The 23070-nt window shown below is 30.9% G+C and overlaps 1 protein-coding gene and 1 long non-coding RNA gene across 2 annotated transcripts; one reads left to right on the top strand and one right to left on the bottom strand.

Moving 5' to 3' along the window:
* Window positions 1–10516: 10516 nt before the first annotated feature.
* On the bottom strand, window positions 10517–11262 carry LOC122850009. The gene is made up of 2 exons (XR_006373623.1): window positions 11190–11262; window positions 10517–11086 (listed from the first exon to the last, which is right to left on the bottom strand). It is a non-coding gene; the product is annotated as an uncharacterized LOC122850009 (long non-coding RNA).
* Window positions 11263–11566: 304 nt separating this feature from the next.
* LOC122849766 (protein TIS11) lies at window positions 11567–22802 on the top strand. The gene is made up of 2 exons (XM_044148583.1): window positions 11567–12264; window positions 21317–22802. The coding sequence occupies exons 1-2, from the start codon at window positions 12208–12210 to the stop codon at window positions 22397–22399; spliced, it is 1140 nt and encodes a 379-aa protein (XP_044004518.1). The 5' UTR covers window positions 11567–12207; the 3' UTR covers window positions 22400–22802.
* Window positions 22803–23070: the final 268 nt, after the last annotated feature.

Here is a 23070-nt window from a genome sequence, read left to right as displayed (position 1 = left end):
ACATCTTTTTTTCGTCCGGGACGTAGGTAATTTCAGATTGAACCTCCTGCCCCCCCCCCCCGTGGTGGGGGTCGGGGTTTATGCCATTCTACGGCTCTGCGGTTTTCAGTTTTAGCTCTATCAGTTTTGGCTAGTTTTGCCAAGTCAAATAAAAGTAAAATAAGGCACTTATATCCCAGGTAGGAAGTGACGACGGGGACAAGCCTGGGACAAGCCTGTTTGTCGGGCTCTGAAGCTTGTGTCAAGCCTGGGTGAGCCCTGGAATGTTCACTAAGTTTTTGCCGGTGTCAGGCTTGTATTCCAGGCTTGTTTCCCAGGCTTGTACCAAGCCTCATTTCTAAGCTCGTTTCAAGCCTCACTACCCGGCTTGTGTCAAGCCTGGGTGAGCCCTGGAATGTTCACTAAGTTTTTGCCGGTGTCAGGCTTGTATTCCAGGCTTGTTTTCCTGTGTGTTTAAATTTATATAACATTTATACAACTAATTACTATTTTTTTTTTTTTTTTTTTATTAAATAAATGCACAAGTCAAGTCTCGTGTGAGGCTTGGTGAAACGATGGGCACCAGCTTGACACGAGGCTGTGTTTCAAGGCTCGTGTAAGACCGGGTAAAATAAAAAAACACAAGACTGAGTTACCAAGGCCCGTGTGAGACCGGGTAAAATAAAAAAATACAGGCTTGACACGAGACTGAGTTACCAATGCTCGTGTGAGGCCGGGTAAAATCAACGGGAACAAGCTTGTATCAAGCCTGTGCTAGTGAGGCTCGTGTAAGACCGGGTAAAAACAAAAAATACAGGCTTGACACAAGAGACTGAGTTACCAAGGCTCAAGTAAAGCCGGGTAAAATCAACGGGCCCAGGTCTGAGACAAGCCTTGGCTACCAAGGCTTGATACACAGCCCTTGCACAAGCCTGACAGGTCATCAAGCCCAAGAATTCCTACCTGGGTTAGAATTTTTTTAAAATTTTTTTTCTATTTGTTCTTGAAGTTTGATTCTTATATTTTCTTATAATTAATTTTAGATTTTTTCCTTATTCACAATTTACCCAAGAATTTGGATAGTAAAATGAGCTAGATATTGATTGTTTGGCTACAATTACAGCTATAAGTAAAAAATCTAGCTAAGTAGAAAATTAAGCTGGTAAAATTATGTAGATATTGTGTGTTTGGCTATAATTAAAGCTAAATAAAAGATGTAGCTAAGTAAAAAATCTAGCTAAAGAAAATATGTAGCTAAGGAAAAAATGTAGCTAAGTAAAAAATCTAGCTAAGGGAAAAATCTAGCTTATTATCAATTAAGAAGTAAAAATTATTCTAATAGTCCCTTTTTTTACTTTTATTTGACTTGGCAAAACTAGAAAGTTAAAACTGAATCTACCTGAAAACAGTAGAATAGCATAAACTGAGATAAGCCGTGACCCTCACCGCTGGGTGCCAAGAATCTGAATTTACCGTTTCCCTACGTCCCTGAAAACCCTACAGGTAAGCCAGGTAAAAAACACGAATTATTAACTACGTTGAAAATACTAGGCGAGCTAGATTAATTTTTTTAATGTATTTTAAATATAAAAAAAAAATCCCTACCAAAAAAAAATTTATAAAAGGGGTTAAAAAAATTATTAAAAATTAAATTGAATTGTTGAGTAATGCGGTATGAGTGGAGATTACAGAGTGGCGCTCAGCCCCGCATTACTCTACAATTCAATTTAATTTTTAAGAAGTTTCTTAACCCTCAAAGGTCTCAAGGACTATATAACAGGTATTTGGCTATTTTCAAGTGCTTTATAAATACACGAAAAAAAAAAATTTCTATATTTTTTTTTTATGTTAAAATAGACTTTGAAGTTAATAAAAAAAATATAACTATGAAAACAACTTAATAATTTATTTATAATAACATATAATTAATAACAATAATAATAATAATGGTGGCTTAAAAATTCAAATGTAACAATTTTAGGTTGAACATGGTGTAAGACAGGTGTTCAGCAACTGGGTCAGACATTGATTATTGAGACCCAGTTACTGAATTCAATATATTTTTATATTAACTTAATGAAAAAAAATAATAAAAAAAAATGAAAGAGAATCTAATTTTGGATCTATTATATGTTATATATATTTATATATTATACTTATGTAATATCATATCTTGACGAACAATATACATGCACTCTTAACGTTTACCTCTAGATATGACTGAAAAACGGCGTTACTCGTTTAGGTTCAATGCTCTAAGATATAAATATCTTTAATAATGATTTTTTACAAAAGAATAATTAAAAAAAAGCGTACTTTTCTTTTTTTTTTTGATTAAAATTTGGATCTATGCCGCACTTATAAACAATAAAAGTAATGAATTAAATAAATTATAATTTGTTACAAACAAAAAAGCGTTTCCAAGGAATTAATTTTTTTGTTTAATACAAACGATTTATTTTTCTAATCAAACTAATGATATGTTGAAAATGTGACAAAAAAAAAAAAATTATTTTTTTTCGTAGTTAATTATTTATTTTGTTGTTAATTCAATCAATTTTCACGTGATTGATTTTTTTTTTTTTTTTTTTTCCTAAACTAAATATCTAAAACCGGGGATCGAACCAAGAACTTTTGGGGCGGGAGGCGAACGCGTTATCCGATTGACCGCGAGATCGAATGTAGAAATCGAAAATTAATTCTGATAATAACTTATTAACATATTTTCTTTCAAATAAATGATATTCAATTACACTGAAAAAACGTTCCCGCTGCAGGCACGGTCTATTGTACTGGTAATGGTAGACCGCTACAGTAGCAGGATGTCCATGCAAATCCACAGTAAGCACCCGTATATTCTCTGTAAACTGTACTGCTGTGAGAGCAGTACAAAGCACTGCTGTGGCAACTGAATGCGCGCATCTGTATGCGCGGTCATATACGGTTCACGACTTTGACATCACTTATAGGTTAGGATTGAAATTTAGCATTTTATTAAATGTTCAATTAAAAATTTCTTTCAATGTTAAATTAAAAAATTTTTTTTTATGTTAAAAATTAAATTTTTTACATTTTTAATTTACTGTGTAATATTATTTTTATGTTATCATCATAGTTAATGCAATTTCTTCGTTTATTCGATAAGTAAACTTATTATTATTACACGGTAAATTAAAAATGTAAATTTTTTTTTTTCAATTCTATATTCAAATAAAATCAATTTTTTTCAAATTCTTTATACATATTTTTTTACAATATACAAGATTTTAAAATCAATTCACATTCAATAATAATATTAGTATATAATTATATTTATTAATAATTAATATTAATAATATACATATATACATCATTTAATTTATCGAATGAGTCTTTACGTGTCATACAGCTATTCTTTGTACTGCTAATACGCCTGAACTCATCGACAGTAAAATGTTCGGCTGCAGCAGCAGTGCTGTACTGCTGTGAGAGCAGTACAGAAATTCCAAGTTGGGTGTACTGCTCTCACAGCTGTATAGCGCTTCGCAGTCTACTTTACTGCTACGGCAGCAGGAACGTACCGTGCCTGCAGCGGGAACGTTTTTTCAGTGTACAATTATTTGATGAATTAAAAAATAAAGTTTAATATTTTTTTTTAAAAAAAAAACATTATTTTTCCAGGTCTAAGTCGTCATAACTTTGTTAATAATTAATGAATCGACTTGAAACTTGGCATATAGTTTTGTTATAGTTTAGCGATAATAAAAATGACATTAACAATATTATTTACTTGTATTATTTTTTTTTATTAATTTATTGAGTAATGCCGGTCGGAAAATACGTTTTTCGAAAAATAAGATAAAAAAGTGTCGAGAAAGTTTTAGATTTAAAAAACTTGTCAGTGGCAACATTGTTCATCTATATATCAAGAAGTTTTTCTCGAATTTTCAAATTTTTTTAGCAATAATTAACCAAGTTATTAATTAATTAAGAAAGTGTAAGCCTCCGCTACGATCGTAGGCCCGTAGAAAACGTATGCGCACTCTTATATTGGCAGCGGCAGCCACCGTTTGAATAAAAACACCACGTAACGTGGCATAACTTTAGAAGTTTATTTCTTAAAAAATACCCCATGCCGTTCGAAACAAGAATGTAGTCTATTATAGGGAACGTAGTGTTAGTGTCAAGGCGTGGTGGGGGCTGGTACCGAGTTCGTTCCCAAGCCGGATTAAGGATTAATAATCTAATATTATAAATATTATATATTTTGATATGATATACATAAATATAATATTTTTTATTATTTAATATGTACATTTATATTCTTTAAAATATGTAGTAGAGTAAAATAGAGTAAATATAAAGGTCAATATATAATATAGTATAAGAAATTCAATAATAAATGATGAAATAACAAAAATAAATAATAATATAATAAAATAAATACTATATTTTGATACAAAATACATCTATGCATATTTTATGTTATAAATATAATATTTTTTTTTATCAATTATTCATTATTTATATTTATTTTCTTCAAATATAAGTCATAATTAGTAACTTTTTGGTTATAAAATAAATAACCGTATAGAAAATAAATTCGATATATATGTCAATATATAAAAGTCAAACTTTATATTAAATAGTAATCTCGCGAGACGACTTACCGAGTGATAATATAGGGATCTGACCTATTCACCATGGCATCTGGTGGCGCACAGTAAACTATTTCCAGACCATTGAAACTACATTGAAAAATTTTATATGGTATAGTTTGTTGACGATAGCATACTATAGTAAAATGGTCCGGAATGCGCCATGCTGCCTCACAGATAAGCTTTTACACAATAAATGTGTGCGTGAGCAACCAAACTCTGCCCATAGGTCAGATCCCTATAAATAGGTTGCATGGGTATGACGTCACGAATTCTTAATTATTCAATAAATCCTTCAATATTAAATATAAATCGAAACTAAAATCACTTTCCTTATTAATATCGATATTTCCCTATCCAATAAGCCTATTCTTGAATTTTTCCGATTTATAGTTAAAAATATATAATATTCAAAATAAGCCAGGTACAAGATTTTATTAAAAAATAAATATTTTATGAAAATTGCCCGATTCTGCATTTCTCTCTTTATCGCGTTCGCCCTGTTGATCTCTTATTGGCCTCTAATTCACTACATGTAAAAACGCGCATGCGTATTAGCAGCTGTGCATACAGGATAGTTCGGCGCGTATTTGATTGTTTTAAATAATTTTTTATAATTTTATTCTTTTAAAAATAAAAAAAATTAGTGAAATAAAATTAAAAAAAAATTGTTAATTTTTATATACAAAAATAACTCATTTTTTCCCTTTTTAATAAACAAAATATGTGAAATAAAAGTATAAATAAAAAAAATTAGGTTGTTCTTTTAAAATCACAAAATCAAATTTACAAACTATCGTAACACATAACCACCTAGTTTTTTTTATTTATACTTTTATTTCACATATTTTGTTTATTAAAAAGGAAAAAAATGAGTTAAAGAGAATAGCGCAGAGATCGATCCTCTCAAAATCCAGAATTTTAGTTTAGTTTAGGTTGAATTTTCTGAGATAGAAATATTGTTAATAATGATTGCTAAAAAAAATAATTGAAAAATGCATATATTTTTTTTTTAAATCAATCTTTTCTTAAAACAAAATTCGGATCCGGTTTAAATATAAATTCGGATCCAGTTTAAGTATAAATTCGGATTTAGTTTAAGGTGAAACACAAGCATTGTTCTGTTTTACCGGTAAAGTCTGTATGCTTTTACATACAAAAAAAAAAACTATTATTATTATTTTAATTTTTTCCTATATAAAACACATGGGCTTTACCGGTAAAACAGAACAATACTTGTGTTTCACCTTAAGCATAAAATCGGATCTGGTTTGGATGTAAAATCGGATCCGGTTTGAATGTGAAATTTCCACTCGGGTATTTAGAGTGTTTTTTTAGAAACTTAGAATATTTTCCACTCTTTTCATGTTTTTGGACTTGGAATTTTTTCGTGCTGTTGGACTTGGACTTAGAAAAATTTTTGTTACAACTATTTAGTCGTAGCCTCGATGCATACACATGCACATATTGTATACGTGTTGCCAAGTTGCCAAATCACTTAGTCACAACTGCAGATCTCTGGCACACGTGCAGTTGATTCGGAAAATATGTTTTCCGTTCATGGTAAAATGTTATGGAGTCATGACATGGAAAATGTTTAGCATACATTTTTTTACCCTGTGTTAGCAAGTGATAGTTAAAATCAGGATGCGAAAGTTTTCAAGTAATGACGCCGTCTAGGTTATGTTTGAAAATGGAACCCACAACTGTCAAGAGTAAGAAAAATAATGTAATGTGTAAAATAATATTTATGTGTTAATAATTATACTAAATAAGCTATCAAATAATGAATTAAATATTTTTGTCATATTTACAGTGAGAAAAAAAATTTCTGACATTTAGAAATAAACTTCTTGGCAAAAACATTTTTAAAGGAAGAAATAATTTTTTTTTTTATAAATTATAATTGTTTTGTAAGGAGAAAGAAAAAAGTCTTGAAGTAATCGAAGTATGTTTATTTCATACAGATGGCGTTTTGTGTCGAACGATAGATCGTTTTCATCAAGAAAAAAACTTCTAAAAAGTATCCCCACCACGGCAATTGCCGAGTTCATTCCCGCTTCCCCGAAATGCCCGGATTAATTTTGGAGGGCGGGGCACGTTCATCCGAGTTCGTTCCCAAAAAAAAATCCGAGTTCGTTCCAATCGTTTCCCCTACCGTGTCCCCTCCACTTTGCCAGTTCGCTGTTTTCCGGAGACCGAATTCAACTGAGTCTAGCCGGTGCAGCACGATTCGTAATTCCACCAACCATCAATCAAGCATGCCCGAATCTAACCGAGTCTACCCGGTGTAGCACGACTTTTTAGTATTATTAAGATATTATTGATTAATACCAAATATTTATACTTCATTAATTGACTTATTAATTAAAATACCAATTAAATAATTAGTTAATTAATTAATTAATTAATTTTAATTGAGATTACTATTTAATATAAAGTTTGACTTTTATATATTGAATTTATTTTCTATACGGTTACTTATTTTATAAGCAAAAAGTTACTAATTATGACTTATATTTGAAGAAAATAAATATAAATAATGAATAATTGATAAAGAAAAATATTATATTTATAACATACAATATGCATAGATGTATTTTGTATCAAAATATAGTATTTATTTTATTATATTATTATTTATTTTTGTTATTTCATCATTTATTATTGAATTTCTTATACTATATTATATATTGACCTTTATATTTACTCTATTTTACTCTACTACATATTTTAAAGAATATAAATGTACATATTAAATAATAAAAAATATTATATTTATGTATATCATATCAAAATATATAATATTTATAATATTAGATCATTATTTTTTATTTTATTTCATCTATTATTATTTATTTTTAAGCACTCAAAATAAATTATTTTATATTGACATTCATATTTTACTTTGACTTATATTTGAAAAAATACATTATACATATATATATATATACAATATACATTATATGTATATAAAACACATTTTTAAACATGCCTGCAATTTGCCGCCAATCCTAAGCCTGGAAAAAATGTAAAGGGAAATGTTAAGGGAGGAGGTATCCAAAACTAAAATAGGGAAAATCGCGATGGGAATGAACTCGGATTTTTTTTTGGCCTTAATCCGGCTTGGGAACGAACTCGGTACCAGCCTACATTCGAATGCGTACCTAGTCACATCTGGTGGAACTGAATTCACCGTTTCCCCCGAAAAGGGTCAGGAAACCCGGATCTGGATTACCTTTGCCATACTGGATCCGATTTGGATCAGGATCCGGCCAAGCCGGATTCAATCTCCACTCGGGTACTGTGAAACATTCATACTAATATATTGTAGCTTAGAGTGTTCAAAAAAAAGACTCGGAATCACTCTAAGCGGGAGAATAAACACTCTGAAAGACTCTGACTGCTTAAAAAATACCTCATAAACACTCAAAATACCTCAAAAAGTTTATCCTGGGGTATACATTGAAATCCTAGCATTTTACCTTAAATTTACAGTACAGTAGTTGGAACGCATTAAACTCCAAGCATCTTACCTTAAATCCAAAGTGCAGTAGTTGAAAGTACATGTGCTTGTACAAATTAAATGACCCTGAAGTTAGCAGAATAGTATATTTCGTTACAAGTGCCCACTCAGAGAGTGTGAGTTGTGAGCGGGCTCTCTGATTGGGCACATGTAACGAACCATATTTTATGTTACTAGGGACAGTGGTAATAATGTGTGAATTTCTAAAAAGCGCACTACCCCTCTTACGCTTTGGAAATTCACACATTATTCCCACTGCCCTTGTAACATAAAAAAAATTTCGATATTTTTTCACCATCGAATCTCTCCTTACGAGTAAGTGTAAACATATAAGACATATATATATATATATTATTTGTAGAGGGGAACGATAGCTACAACCGACAATAATTATTTTTTTTTTTTATTGATTTTTAAATAAACAAATTAATTTTTTTTCAAAAAAATTTCGAAAAAAAAATTTTTGTCTTCGAATCTAGTACATTAAATTTTATTAATTTATTATATAAAAAATACTTTTATCTTCTACTTTTAAAGACCTAACACCGATAACAAATAAAAATTTTTTTTAATTAATATTTTTTTTTTTTTAAAAAAAAACAAAAAAAAAACCAAAAACTTTCACCCAACAAAATTTGATATTTCTAGGCGCTCCAAAAAAATTTCATATATATGAAAAATTTTTCATTTTAAAAGTTCTAAAACCGATTATTTTTAATTTAAAAAAAAAATAAGGAGAGATTCGATGGTGAAAAAATATCGAAATTTTTTTTCTGCTTACTTCAGGGTCATCAAATTAAAACGATTGTGGCACTGAGAGGCACGGGCCAACTACACGCGGACCATGCTGTCGGGTCAAACCAACCGAAGCCAAAAACCTCACTTGAAAATACTACCTCAACGATTACTCACCATTTTTTGGTAAATATCTACATTTCAATTCAGATGTGTATTTGTGTGTTAACAGTAAGATATACTGTAGCTTTAGCGAAAAATAATTAAAGTGATAATTGGAAAATTGTAGTAAGATTTTTAGGGAAAAAACATATGGCAAAATGTAGGCCTAATTAGGTCTTAGGTGTACTATGATATTATTCTTTAGATACGGGCAGATGAGGGTTTTTCAAGGTTCATAACATATTTATGTATAACTGTGTAGGCCTTCTTCCCACGCTTACCTTGAACGATAAAGTGTACACTAACATAGGGGTGTTTTTTCAATCACACAAAGATTCCTATTTTTCTAAATTTAACGACACGTTTTTTTTTTCGTTTTGAGAATGTGTTCGGTTGCTCTCTTTCCAGTTGTCTGCCAGCTCTTCAACAGACCAAGAATAAAGCCATTAAAAAATATGCGGGCGTTTTGTAGTGTGATATTAAAATTATACATGGTTTTTCACGTTAAACCTTCAAAAACTACATCATTACTTACAATAAATTTTCATGTCATTTATCGTTATATCAATATTATACTTATATATATATTCATTCTATATCATGTTAAAATAGATTTTTCGTTTTCATTTTTCTTCAAACGTCTGTTATAAAAAGTTAAAGAACACTCTTATTAAAACGATTTATGTATAATTAAGATTGATTCTGAATAATCGAATTCCTTTTAGATTTTTTTTTAGGCTCATTTTTCAAATGAAATAATAATCTACACTATCAATTTTTTTTTCTTTGGACTTTTTGAGATAAGGAGTGGCAAAGTTGACAATTTTTATACACAGGGATAAATGACACCTCAAACTTTATTTTTTGCAAGTTTATTTCTCACTAGATATCTTTACACTTACTATCAAAATGCAGTGCTCAAAAAAACGAATATTACTTTAAAAAAATTGAATTTTTTCTACTTTCGATTTTAAATGATAATTAACTTTCAAACAATAAAATTTTTGCGTGTACGATGAACATTTTGCTTAACCAACCTTAAGTAAGCGCAGAAAAAAATTAAAATTAAAAAATAAAAACGTATCTCTAAAACTATCCGAGATATTAAGTTTTAAGTTTTCTTTTTTACCATTATTTTTCATTTAAAAAAACTTTCAAAGTCAATCATGAAATTTTGTTATCTCGGAAATCGTAGTCTTGCTTTTTTAAGACACCTAAAAGATAAATTAAAAAACGAAATCATCTCCAGAAAAAAATTGATTTATTAGATTCACTTTCTCTCAAGCTCAAGAATTTCACGAGTTTTCAAACTTTAAAGTTCTTTTATTAATTTAGGTAACTTTTTATCACATACAAAAAAAATTCTTTGATTGACGCAAACCAAGAAGTACAGAGTTATTTTATATATAAAATACATTTTATTGATAACAATAAAAACTTTCAATCATTTCTTTTAAAGCATTCATTTGCCTCGTTCTGTTTTTTTGATTTGCTTGCATGAATAGAAGGCTAGTTTTCATTCATGCAAACATTTAGAGGCCAAGAAAGCGAGTAACTTACATATACTTCTGTTTGTATTATACATTAAAATATCAAAACATATATGCTGCGTATATGTACACATTATACATTTCCTCGTCGAACATGCCTCGAACCACACTATACATTTATTTTATGTGAAGAACTTTATTATCTCATATTTCATTTCATTCAATTGATATTTATTGACCAAATTATGAAAATAAAAATAATATTATGTCAAAGATGTACGATTCTTGATATTTGATGTTACAAAAAAAAAAATTAAATACAAAAAAATGCAAAGTTGATCATTAGATATATATGCGAGTCTGTTTCACTGTTGGTTCTGTTTTTCGTCAAGTGTTGTTTGTTTGGACTGCAGAGTTGCCAAGTTTCAGATAAAATTTTTTTTCTTTTGGTTTTATTCGTTTTCATGGTGCTGATTGCTGCTGAGAAAATCCGACAGAAGATAGTGCCGGGTAGAACGAACAGCAAAAGAGATACATCCTATTGGGTTAAGAAGGCACTATACAACATATGCACATAATATATTTGTAAAAAAAATATGAGAAGATCTACGTCTTAGCAAACGACAACGCGAAGATATGATTAATAAATTATAGTCATACTGATAAATGAAGAACAGCATAAACGGAGAAATCGCTTTCCTTTCTACTCGTTTCTCTGTAAACTGTTAACAAGTTTTTCCTGTCGTCTTTAAATATCATTCGTCAGTAAGACTATAGACATATTTGTGAGTCGAGCAAACGGTTAAGGCGGGGGTGCAGTAAAAGAACACTAAGAATCACACAAATCGGATCCTGGCTCGGAACTCTTCGTAATTGTTCGGTTTGCTTTCTGATTGGTGAATCTGATTAGCGCCGCCTTCCCGAAGATTACAGGCTGTATATACACACGATATACACTCTTGTGCTGTGCATGTGTAAAACAAGGCATCGTACTTGCTACTGCTTGCTACATACCATCCAGAAATCCAGAATTTAGTCAGCTCTCGGGTGCCTTACAAATTGTGTGTATCTTGCTCTCGATGAAGGGATAAATTTTGATATTCATTATATTAATATAATATATACAAAAATACTTAATATTCAAAATATAGAATAAATAAAAACCAATAATTTTTTATAATTTTAAAAACTTTCATCTATTTATCACAAAAACTAATGAAAGTGCTCGGTTCCAGCTACCACAACGTTTAACTAGTTTGTAATGAAGTTTTTTCAAAAAATAACAAAGAAATAAATCGTTAATCAAGTTGTAAAATTATTCATTTTTATAATTTCTGAAAATAGATGTATGTATATACATCATAAATATACCTATATACATTGTTATATATAAATAAATGATAAATATCATCGATCATCAATTTGAAAAGTGGGAAGTTTTTGGTTGTGTTTTACAAGTTTTCATTTTTTTTTTTTTTCATTCTCCAACAACGATAACTTTTATTTTCATTGCCTCATATTGAAACGTGTTACTTAGTTTGAGATAAAGATAAACGTTAACTAGTGAGTTTACAAAAAAGTGACAAAGTTTTAATTTTTTTTTCTACATTGAACGACTTAAAAAAGTGATAAAATTTCGTGATCTAAAAAATAATTTTTTTTATAAATCACAATCATAATGTCTACTGTAGTAATGAGCAGTGCAACATATGAATGTAGTGACAACATTTTCAAGGTAATAATAATTTTTTTGCTCATGCAAACGAAATCATGAGTGAAATGTATTGTATTCTCATCTTGATATGTTACCAAATCACTTTTCTTTACTTGGAGGTTTCACTTTGAGCCGACGGTGATTGGAGCATGTTGGACGGTGAAACTTCACTTTTACCATTCCAATTTCAATTTCAAACTATTCGATTTCAGTTTGAAAGTTTTGTTTTTTAATAATTATAATCATTCTATTCGTGTTAGAACCTGTTGCTTCTCGATGTATCTCTTATATGTATAGATATATCTTTCAGTATATCTCTACCTTGCTTAATTTTATCGTGTCACCAAAATGGCCGTAACCTCTAAGCGGGTAAATTTATGTTATAATTCATTTATATTAATATCATAAAATAATTACAAATTGATTTGTTAACACAGGTCATGTACGCTGATTTGTTTTTGAAATTTGATAATAGAAAGGAATAATTTTCAACAAAAACCAGCATACTTCCGCTATCCATAAAAATCGTATTTTACTTTCCCTTTCACTGTTGCAACGTTGAGCTGCTCTCTCTCTCTCTTACGTTTATTCAGTTATTGAATTTTAAGTATTTGACATTAAAAAAATTAGAAATAAAAAAATATCTTTCTCAATTTTTTGGCCATTGTAAACTTATTTTTGTTTTACCAATATAATAAATATATTAGTTATTTAACTAATCGTTCTTCAAATATATTGTTCTTTTATTTTATTTGAGTTTTTTTTTTTTTTTCTATTCATAATAATAATAATAATGATAATAATAAAAAATTATATAAAAATATCTATTATATTGTACAACGTTTTCTTTGTAAATATATTCTCTATTCATCGTCCCACTCGATCCTTATTTTTTTTTATTTTCGTTACTAGATATTATACAATGTGTTGAGAAGCTAACCTTTCTGCTAGCTGAATAATAAAATTTAAATATGAAAAAAAAAAAAAATTAATTGACCATGTGTGTATCACTTTCTTTTGAAAGATCGTACCTTATTTTAGTAGACTAGTAGACGAAAAGCTTTCAGCACAAATGCTTACAGTATTAATAAAATAAAGTATAATCGATCACATTTTTTTAACTGTGCCATAAAATATATTTTTGATGACCTGTAAAATACTACAAAAAAGCGGAATTAGAAGATTTTTTTTTTAAAAATATTTTCTTGCCAAAAAAAATATATACAATTACAGTCACTTTCAATGAATACTGTAAGTAGGAATACAGAGAAAACGTACAAAAGAAAAAGAAGGTAAAAGATAAGAGAGAAAAACCTGTTGCTCTGTTTCACGCAGGTAGGCATCAAGTTACTCGCCCTTCGTAACTTTTCTTTATTGTCGTTGGGATTTCTCTCTACAATACCCCAAACCTCACGTGCAACACGTGCACTGCACACTTTGCACATTTAAAGATGAAGAAATGAAAAAAAAAATATTTATATTCCCTCCCCCATTGTCGAGGTTTAAGATTTTATACTCTATCTAAAACCCTCATGTGTTTTAAAATTTTCCCATATTTTTGAAAAGAAACGAAATCTACATTTTTTTTTAACCCTCTATATTTTTCTTTCTACCAACGTTTTGACGTTTTTTCAAAATCTGCCATTGGAAAAAAGTGCGTGCGTGCGTGCGTGTGTGTGTGTGTGTGTTACCAGTGCGCGTGAGGGAAGTAAAACTTCTTTCGTGTTTTGGCCTTTTGGTTGACAATAACTTGATTAAATTATTTACATTATGGTGCACATAAGTGAATGAGAAAGGGTAAAACGAGAAGCCAACCATGAACGTAGCCATGGTGTCACTTAGCTCATAGTCGACTCGTGAGTCGACTCGTAGTCATTGTGTAGTCAGCGTAGTCAACGAAAATTTTTGACTGCGTTTTTTCATGGTCACTTTCGAGTAGTTGTGCGTAGTCAATGGTAGTCAATCGTAATTCATTGTCGCCAGTCTTAGCTAATCAACAATTTTTTATACTTTATGATTGTTTTCTTAATTTGTATTAAATTTTTTTGATTACGCTGAAGTGTAGTCAAAACGTAATCATGAAGTCACGAGTTTTTTTGACTGTAGTCACTCGTAGTCAGAGTAATTTTGACGATATTTCAACTACATTTGTAATCGTGATGTCACTAAATCGGGGCATGAATGGCCTCTCGAAATAAAAGTATGCTCACACAGACTAATAATAATAATATTAATTCGCCGTCCGAGCATCTGTTTCTTTCTCACTTACTCTCATGAAGTGTATGGGTGAACGCTCGACTGACAGAGAGGGGACGCGTCATTCGCTCAAAAGTTCCCTACGCTCGAGCGTTACATAGAGTTTTTTGTCACTACCGAACGAAAAGAAGTTTCACTTAAAAAAAAGCATGAGAATTATTGTTGAGGGTTGTCACAGGCGTAAAAAAAAGAATATTGTGAAGCTGACTATAGACTTTCTGTATAAATTACTTTTTTCTTTGACCATCGACCAAATGGTACTATTTATGATTTTTTTTAAGGGAGTTCGAACAACACTTGATTATCTTTAACTTTTTTTTAAATTTTCACAGTAGGTTTATGAAATAGTTATCTATCTTATGCCAAAATTTCAGAAGTCTATCCCTGCTCGTAAAATAGTTATTAATATTCAAAGTCAACAACTTTTAGCGTGTACGTTCACGGGAAAGTCGAAAAATGTTAAAAAAAAAACAATATATATCAAATTTTTACCGTGTTCTTGTCTTCACACCTAAATAAAAAACTATCTGTATGAAACTTTAAAATCTTAGAATGATTATAGAAAAAAAAAAAAATTCAAATTCCCGGCTAGAAAGTTGAACAATCATTGTTTAAAAAAAAAAAAAAGTCAAAGAGCGAAGGAGTGGAGGTAACAAAATACGTTTGTGTGCATATAGATACACACAACCGCACATGTATTAGTGGAAAACAGGACTGACTACGCAGAAAAAAGTGAAGGGTGCCGCATAAAATTTTATAAATTTTTACTATAGCATTGAGGGGCCCACTAGGTCACATTTCTTGTTTGTACTTTTTTCGTTCGAACTCCCTTAAGTAAAATTTTCCTTTATCTAATTTTTTATCTATTTTTTTTATTTTTATATAAAATAATTATCTATCTAGTAGATTTATTCGGTAATTTTTCTCTGTGATAAAATCAAGATAATTAATGTCAAATGTGACAACTTAGGCATATAAGCATAGGGAGTATAGTTATGTTTGTGCTCGTATTGTTAAAATTCTTCATTTAAATTTCGATTTTCTACAGATTTAAGTGAAAAAGGGTTAAAAAAACTAAAAACTTGGATTTTCTGTAATCTTACCCTTTGGACGTCCTTTTAAATATTTATTTCTTCAGGGTAAATTTGTGTCTAATACTTATAAATTATAAGTTAATTTAGGAATGAATTTCAAGAAAAAAAGAAAAATATATGGCTCGGGGCACCCGTCGCACTAGATATATACAGGGCTTTTTCACAGTTGGCAACTAGCTACCTAGCGTGGAGGCTAGGTTCAGCGTCATCTTCTGAGCTTCAGAAAAGAAAATCTTTTACAGCCCGTTGACTTTCGTCCGACTGCTGACAAATTAAAATTGTCTGTTTTTCTTTCACTGTTATTTTTTACTTTGAAGTATAAAAATTAGAATTTGTAGTTGAACCTATCTTCCGGAAAAAAATTTTCTCCGGAAGATAGGTTTTTTTTCCTATTTTTTTTTTACTCCAAAATGTTTGAATAAGTATAACTTTTTTTATTATCAACATAATATAATTCTTTGATGTCAGTTAGATGCAGGGAGGCTTCTAGAAAATTGTAGTAAAAAAATTGGAATTTGTAGTTAAATAGTTTTTCCGAAAAATTAATTTGTTTATTAAGGTATTTATAAACAAGTTTATTTTTCTCGAAAACTATCAAACTACCAATTCTAATTTTTTTACTACAAATTGGAGCAGGTCTCCTTGCATTAAATAGACATTTTTTTTTTTATTTTAAACAATAAATCAAAAAGTTAATTAATAATTATTATCTGATATATAAATAAACAAATGCGTAACTTTCTACAAATTCTCATTTTTTTACTACAAAATACTACAAACTCAGAGCTTTCTTTTAAGCCCTATATGAAGTTTCTACGTTGAAGTTGCGCGCCAACTTTACGGAGCCTGAAGTGATGGCTTTTCTGCGATGACATAACTTCTCGCTCAATAGGGGCTTGGACTCTACGCAACTTTACGCCACTCTGCAGCCCATCCTGTTAAAGATAGGTATGGGGTGAAGCGAGATTTATTGTTGCAAGTTTATGTCTAAATTACTAAAAATGACTTTTTTTACGGGGCTGAAGATGGCGGCCACTTAAGCGGCCCGAATTCCAACATGCAGAGATCCATAGGATGATTCCAAGAACCTTGAGTTTTTATTATTTCTGTCCTTCTCTCGCATATACGCTGAGCCAGCTCATTGATGTTTGCCAGTAGAGTGGGGTGGCAAGCGTTGTGGGCGGGGAAACACCCGAATTCAGTGCCGTGGCCCCCGCGGTGAGGAACGTGACCGACCCTTGGATTATGCCATTTCCCCCTATTCGTATTCTTGTCCAATTTTTGTATAGTTTTGCCGAGTTTGGAAATAGGGACGATCACTCACATTCCGCCCGCGTAACTCATACTATTTTTTGGCCGAGCGGGCGGGAAACACCCGTTTGTCGCCCGCAATGTGTAGGGCGACAAAGATATGCTTCGCGCCACAAATTTAGGGCGACAAACGGGCAATTCTCGCCCGCTAGCGCTAGGCCAAAAATAAAAAAAAGAACTTAGTTTAGCCCTAGAATCTAGCTAAGGAATATTGTAGCTAAGGAAAAGATATAAATATTGATTGTTTGGCTACAATTACAGCAAAGTAAAATTCTAGCGGCTAAGCAAAAAATCTAGCTTTTTACGAAAAAAAACTAAATCCCTTATTTTGAAACTTGGCAAAACTAGATAATGTTTATGAATTTTTCGAGGATATTTCTATGTGGCTTTGGATGTGAAAAAAAAAATTTGCATTTTTCGTTTTTTCAATTTTTTTTTTTTACATAGAAAGCTATATAGAAAAATCTTAGAAAAATTCATAAACGTTGTTAATAATGTCTACAATAATTTAGGCAAAAAAAGTCAAAGTCTTTAAATGTAAAAAATAAAAGTAATTTACAAAAAAAAAATTAAATTTTTGTTTTAAATTTACACGCTCATATCTCGAAAACCAAGTCATATATGAAAATTCTAAAAAAATTCATAAACATTGTTGATATTGTCTATAATATCCTAGGCAAAAAAAAAAAACAGAGGAAAGAGGTCTTTGAATATATTTTTTTATTAACACAGCCCCGAGCTAAAAAATCTCAGTCTTAAAAATGTCGAAGTCTTAAAACAGTCTTTATTCGTCCAACTAGAAAGACTTCGGAAAACTTCCAATGAAAGACCTCAAGCTTACCAAGTCTTCCATTTAAAAACTTCGTAAGCCTAAGGTCTTTCAGAGGAAGTCTTCCATTTCAAAACCGTAGGCTTCCGAAGTCTTCCATTTTTTTATTTTTTTTTATTTTGAGCCGTAAAAAAAGCAAAAAAAAAAAACCTACGAAGGAACGATCGTAGGTCTCCACTCAGCCATTTGTTCAATTGATACTGATAGAGATTATTTACATTATAAACTTTTGACTTCTAATTTTTGTTATTTAAATCAATTTTATATTATAAATACTTGAATAAATATTTAAAGTAGAATTTAATACTAGATCTATTAAAATTCGAAGAACTTGATTTTTTTTTTCTTAAAAAAGATATACAAATTTTAAAAAATTATGTAATAAAATGAATTAGGTGATAAAAGCAATATGTTAATACGAATTCGCGAGATATAGTTGTTTTTAGATATAAATTAATAGGAAACTTGATAACTTTATATCGGGTAGTTTGAAATTTTTTTAAGTTCCTTAAGGCAGTATGTCAAAATATTGAAAAAAAATTCCCTCTCACAGATTTTGATCAAAGAAGGCTTATTTTTTAAGTGAAATAAAGATATATTTTATCAAATTTTTTTTGTAATTTTATACCACGATTTGACCGAGATAATTAGGGTCAAAGTTGACAACAATTTAAGGTACAACTAGGGCAAAATGAGAGACATCTGGCGGATGTTTGCTAAAAACATTATATATTCATGAGTGCGAAAAGGACGAAAGATTAGAAAGAGAATACTGTTTCTCACTTCCACTCAAGTATTTAGACAAAGACAAAAATTTATTATCCTCTATTAATTAAAATTGAATATTAAAACCTATACTAAATTTGGGTGATGATTCTTCGTCTTTTTTTCTAGTTTTATCCTTTAGTTTTTGGTAAATATGGCATTATTTTTTCAAGTATTTCGATGGGGTATTATGAAAATCTGAACATCATTTTCCATAAGAGCCTATGTTTAACCTCAAAAAAAAGGACCATCTTTAACAGTTAATTGGTCAAAAAAACATCTTATAACAAAAAAACTGATTAAAGAAAAGGGTGTATCGTTATTTCAATTATCTACTCTATAAAATTCGTGAAATCGTCATTATTTTTAATTTTCCCTAGTTGTACCTTAACACTTTAACACACAAGCATAGGAAGCATCGGCACGTTTTCACTTCTATTGAAAAAACGCTCTCACAGAAAACCTTTATTTTACTACAGCTTATACTTCTTTTAATAACAAAAATAATTTTAAAAAAATTATCGATTTCTACCACGAATTTTAAAAGTTACTAATTATTTAAAACGAAAATTTAGGGTCAAAAACAGTCAAAAAGTACCAGGCGAAGCATTGAAAATCTGCTGAAGTAGTATTAGTGTGTGTAAATACGAGGCGCCCTCACTCATACTTCTAAAGACGCGTCAGTAAAGTATACAAATTTTAGACATTAGAGGGCACTTATTATTTTTTTAAGCTATGGTTACAAGGGTGCCTCTTTGAACCCAAAAAATTATCTCACCTTGGGATTTACATACTGCCTTAATTTTTGTTAAAATAAATTTCCAAGTCTTTCACCGCAGGCTTTCAAAGTCGTTTTTCTTTAAAATTTATTTTATTTTATTTTAATTTGAGGGGGGGGGGGGGCGAAAATAAACCCCGCTGTGACATGAAAAAATTTTAGAAAACCTGAAGGCTTTCGAAGTCTCGCAAATCAAGCGTTAACGCTTGATCTGGAAGACTACGGCAGCTTCGAAAATTATCAAAAAAAATTGTGATTTTGTTTGGAAGACTTCGGAAGTCTAATAAAGCGCGTATTAAGACTTGGAAGACAGTTTAAGTTCAATAAAGCGCGTTTTAGGACTTGGAAGACCTCGGAAGACTGAGATTTTTTAGGTCGGGAGAGTCTAAATATTTGGTCGTACAGTTTACTGGAAAGAGTATATTGTGCAACAAGGACGCAATGTGAGTGATTCTCGCCCGCACGAAGGACACACATAGATGATGCAGAGTCGACGAGGAAGGCCGAAAGGGAAACGGTAAATTCAGATTTTTGGCACCCAGCGGTGAGGGTCACGGTTTATCTCAGTTTATGCTATTCTACTGTTCTCAGGTAGATTCAGTTTTAACTCTCTAGTTTTGGCTAGTTTTGCCAAGTCAAATAAAAGTAAAAAAAGGGACTTAGAACAATTTTTAAACACACAGTATCTACATAATTTTATCAGCTTAATTTTCTACTTAGTTAGATTTTTTACTAAGAGCTGTAATTGTAGCCAAACAATCAATATTTAGCTTAATTTACTATCCAAATTCTTGGGTAAATTGTGAATAAGGGAAATATTCAAAATTAATTATAAAAAAATATAAGAATCAAATTTAGAGAAAAATTAGAAAAAAAACTTTAGAAAAAAAAATTCCAAAGAAAAAACTTGAGTGGGTATAAGCAGAGTGAAGCCATAGATGATTTTTACCTCGGAAGTGACAGAACCCCCTTATACACACTCCATACGGCGAGCACAAAATGTCGGACTAATGGGACCTCGGTGGCTTCACTCTGCTTATACCCACTCTAGTGCGGGCGACAATCACTCACATTGCGCCCTTGATACACAATATACTATTTTGGCCGAGCGGGCGGGAAACACCCGTTTGACGTTTGTAGGGCGACAAAAATATGTTTTGCGCCACAAATTTAGGGCGACAAATAGGCAGTTCCCGCCCGCTAGGCCAAAAATAATTTTGTTATGCCACTTTGTTGATTGTAAATTAAAAAAATAAATAATATTATTCACTGACAGTTGTAAATTGAATCTAAGTTCTTGCAGTTCTTATACTCAGTCCACTGTAAGTCTCTAAATTTACTCCAGTGCCCTCTGGAGCACTAAAATAAAACGAGTATGTAAGATACGAGAAGCGAATGTTACTTTGGGAGAGGGGGCTACGGCATCAAATGTTTTTAAGGGAGAGTAGGGGAAGGCTCATTCCCTTGCCTAAATAGTAACATTCGCTCAGTTGACTATAACAGTAATCTTTATGTATTTATTAGCTATTTTATGGGTAATATTTTAGATAAGAAATAGTCATCATGATTCTAGTTACAGAGGGCGATCAGAATAAAATGAATCTAATCGTTGATTCTAACAATTGCCTACTTATTAGCTATTTTGTTAGAAACGAAAATTTTTCTATGTTAGATGGCTATTTATTAGCTGTTAAATGCCTACTTATATTGTATCCACTTTGTAGCTATTGAAATTAGCTAACGAATGGATTGAAACTAATTGAATCACACAGAATTCTACCAAGGCATTTCCGAAATTCTTTATATATTTTTTACTCCTTTATTGCTGATTTTGGTCACCATCGGTGGGTTGGTTACAAGCGAGAGCCGTTCAAGGTCATGCAAGTAGCGAATATATATAAATACAACAATTATACATAATCCTAACGAAAAAAAAAATCCACCCCAACTAGTTGTAGTTGTAATTAGTTCAGATGATTGAGTTTCTACTATAGCAGTAAGAAAAAAAAATTTATAAAAATTTGATATTTATGGTTTTAGAATCCTGGAGGACAAACGAAATCAAAGGATTCATCAAGTGGAAATCATCCACCGCTGAGACGTAGTTTTACTTCCCTAGTGACATTGATTGAGCAACATCGTAAACTGGACAGAAGTGTTAGTGAACCAACATCACGTTATAAAACCGAACTTTGTCGTCCATTTGAAGAATCTGGTGCTTGTAAATATGGTGACAAGTGTCAGTTTGCTCATGGTTATAATGAACTACGCAACTTAACTCGCCATCCAAAATATAAAACTGAATTATGTCGCACATTCCATACTATTGCACTTTGCCCTTATGGTGCTCGTTGTCATTTCATTCATAATTTTGAAGAAGCAAGAATTCATAATCAAAAAGTTAGTGCACAATTGGGTAGTGCTCAGCCGAATATCATGAGTTTGAATCCATTATTGAGTGCCAGTGCAGCAGCAGCAGCAAATATTAATATGAATATTTCGTTGCTAGAGCACATTACTGCTTCACCACAGACTATTGTAGCAGTAACAAATAACAATAATCATCATCAACTTCCTCCTTTTCCCCATCATCATCACAACCTTCATCGCTCTGCACCACTTATAAGAACCAGCTCGTTGAGCATTGGAACACAGCCAACAACCTTCAATCCACCTCTCTTAAGAACAAATTCTTTGAGTTTGACTACTCATCATCATCAAACAGTACATCAAAATATTCACAACATTCATCAAGCAACCTCTGTGATTGGTAGTGCAAGGCCGAAACCATTGAATTTAAGTCCAACGTTTTCTCTCGGTAGTCAAGCTGAATCAGTCTCATCATCTTCGAGTCTCAGTCAATCGCCAACAAATTCCATGGCAAGTTTTTTCAGCGATGATTGTACAAATAACAATTTAACAACTGCGTTTAGCTTTGGTCAAGACATTGGTTTACTTGCTGCCACTAGACAAACACCAAGTCCACTTGGTGTCATCAGTTCTGTCTCCGATGAACTTTCACCACGGACACCCTCACCTTTGTCACCAAATGCTGAATCGAGGCTACCTGTTTTTAACAGAATCAGCAGCACCCTGGGTGACTTTGACAACCTCAAGATCTAAATTATTCATGTCGGTTCCCATTATTATTTCTGATTATTATTATTATTATTATTATTATTATTATTATTATTATTATTATTATTATTATTGTTATTATTATATTTTTATTCTTTTGTTTATGCCTCACTAAGTCTTAACCGCGACTTTTTTTGTTTCTTTATTCTTTAATTTTCAATAATTGATCTTCCCAAATGTCAATTATTATCAATTAACATATTTAAAAATTTGAAGTATGTAAATGGTGAATCGATAAAAGATTGATAGTGTAAGTTCAAACAGTTGAAGTGATTGTTTTTTTTTTTTTTATTACTATTTTATTCGTGATTTATGCTACAATTGCGAGCAGGTGAGACATTGCAATATTCCAAAATACTGAATATACTAGATATAGATAAGAAATTATGGCGCTGGGCCAAATAACAAAAAAAACAAAAGAAAATGGAATAGTCCACACTTTATCGTATGTTTTTAAAGCTGTTCATCTAAACTGCGATAATTAAGTTTCTATTCGCCAGAATAAATGAGTTTCATGTTAAAAAAAGAAAAAAAATACAAAAAAATATGATATTTAATTCAATTGTATTGAGTCACTTCTTTTTATTACTTTATTATTCAGATATTAAAAAAAAAAAAAACAAAATTGTGATATGTAACTATTTGCAATAGATATA

The sequence above is a fragment of the Aphidius gifuensis genome, linkage group LG1 (assembly GCF_014905175.1).
Source record: "Aphidius gifuensis isolate YNYX2018 linkage group LG1, ASM1490517v1, whole genome shotgun sequence".
NCBI lineage: Eukaryota > Metazoa > Arthropoda > Insecta > Hymenoptera > Braconidae > Aphidius > Aphidius gifuensis.
This window is presented reverse-complemented; position numbering and strand designations above follow the sequence as displayed.

What these genes read in the sequence shown, in the direction of transcription:
- LOC122849766 (XM_044148583.1), top strand. Translation starts at nt 12,208, where the DNA reads ATGTCTACTGTAGTAATGAGCAGTGCAACATATGAATGTAGTGACAAC. An exon ending in GTAGTGACAACATTTTCAAG is followed by an intron (nt 12,265 to 21,316) that starts GTAATAATAATT and finishes TTATGGTTTTAG; the next exon opens with AATCCTGGAGGACAAACGAA.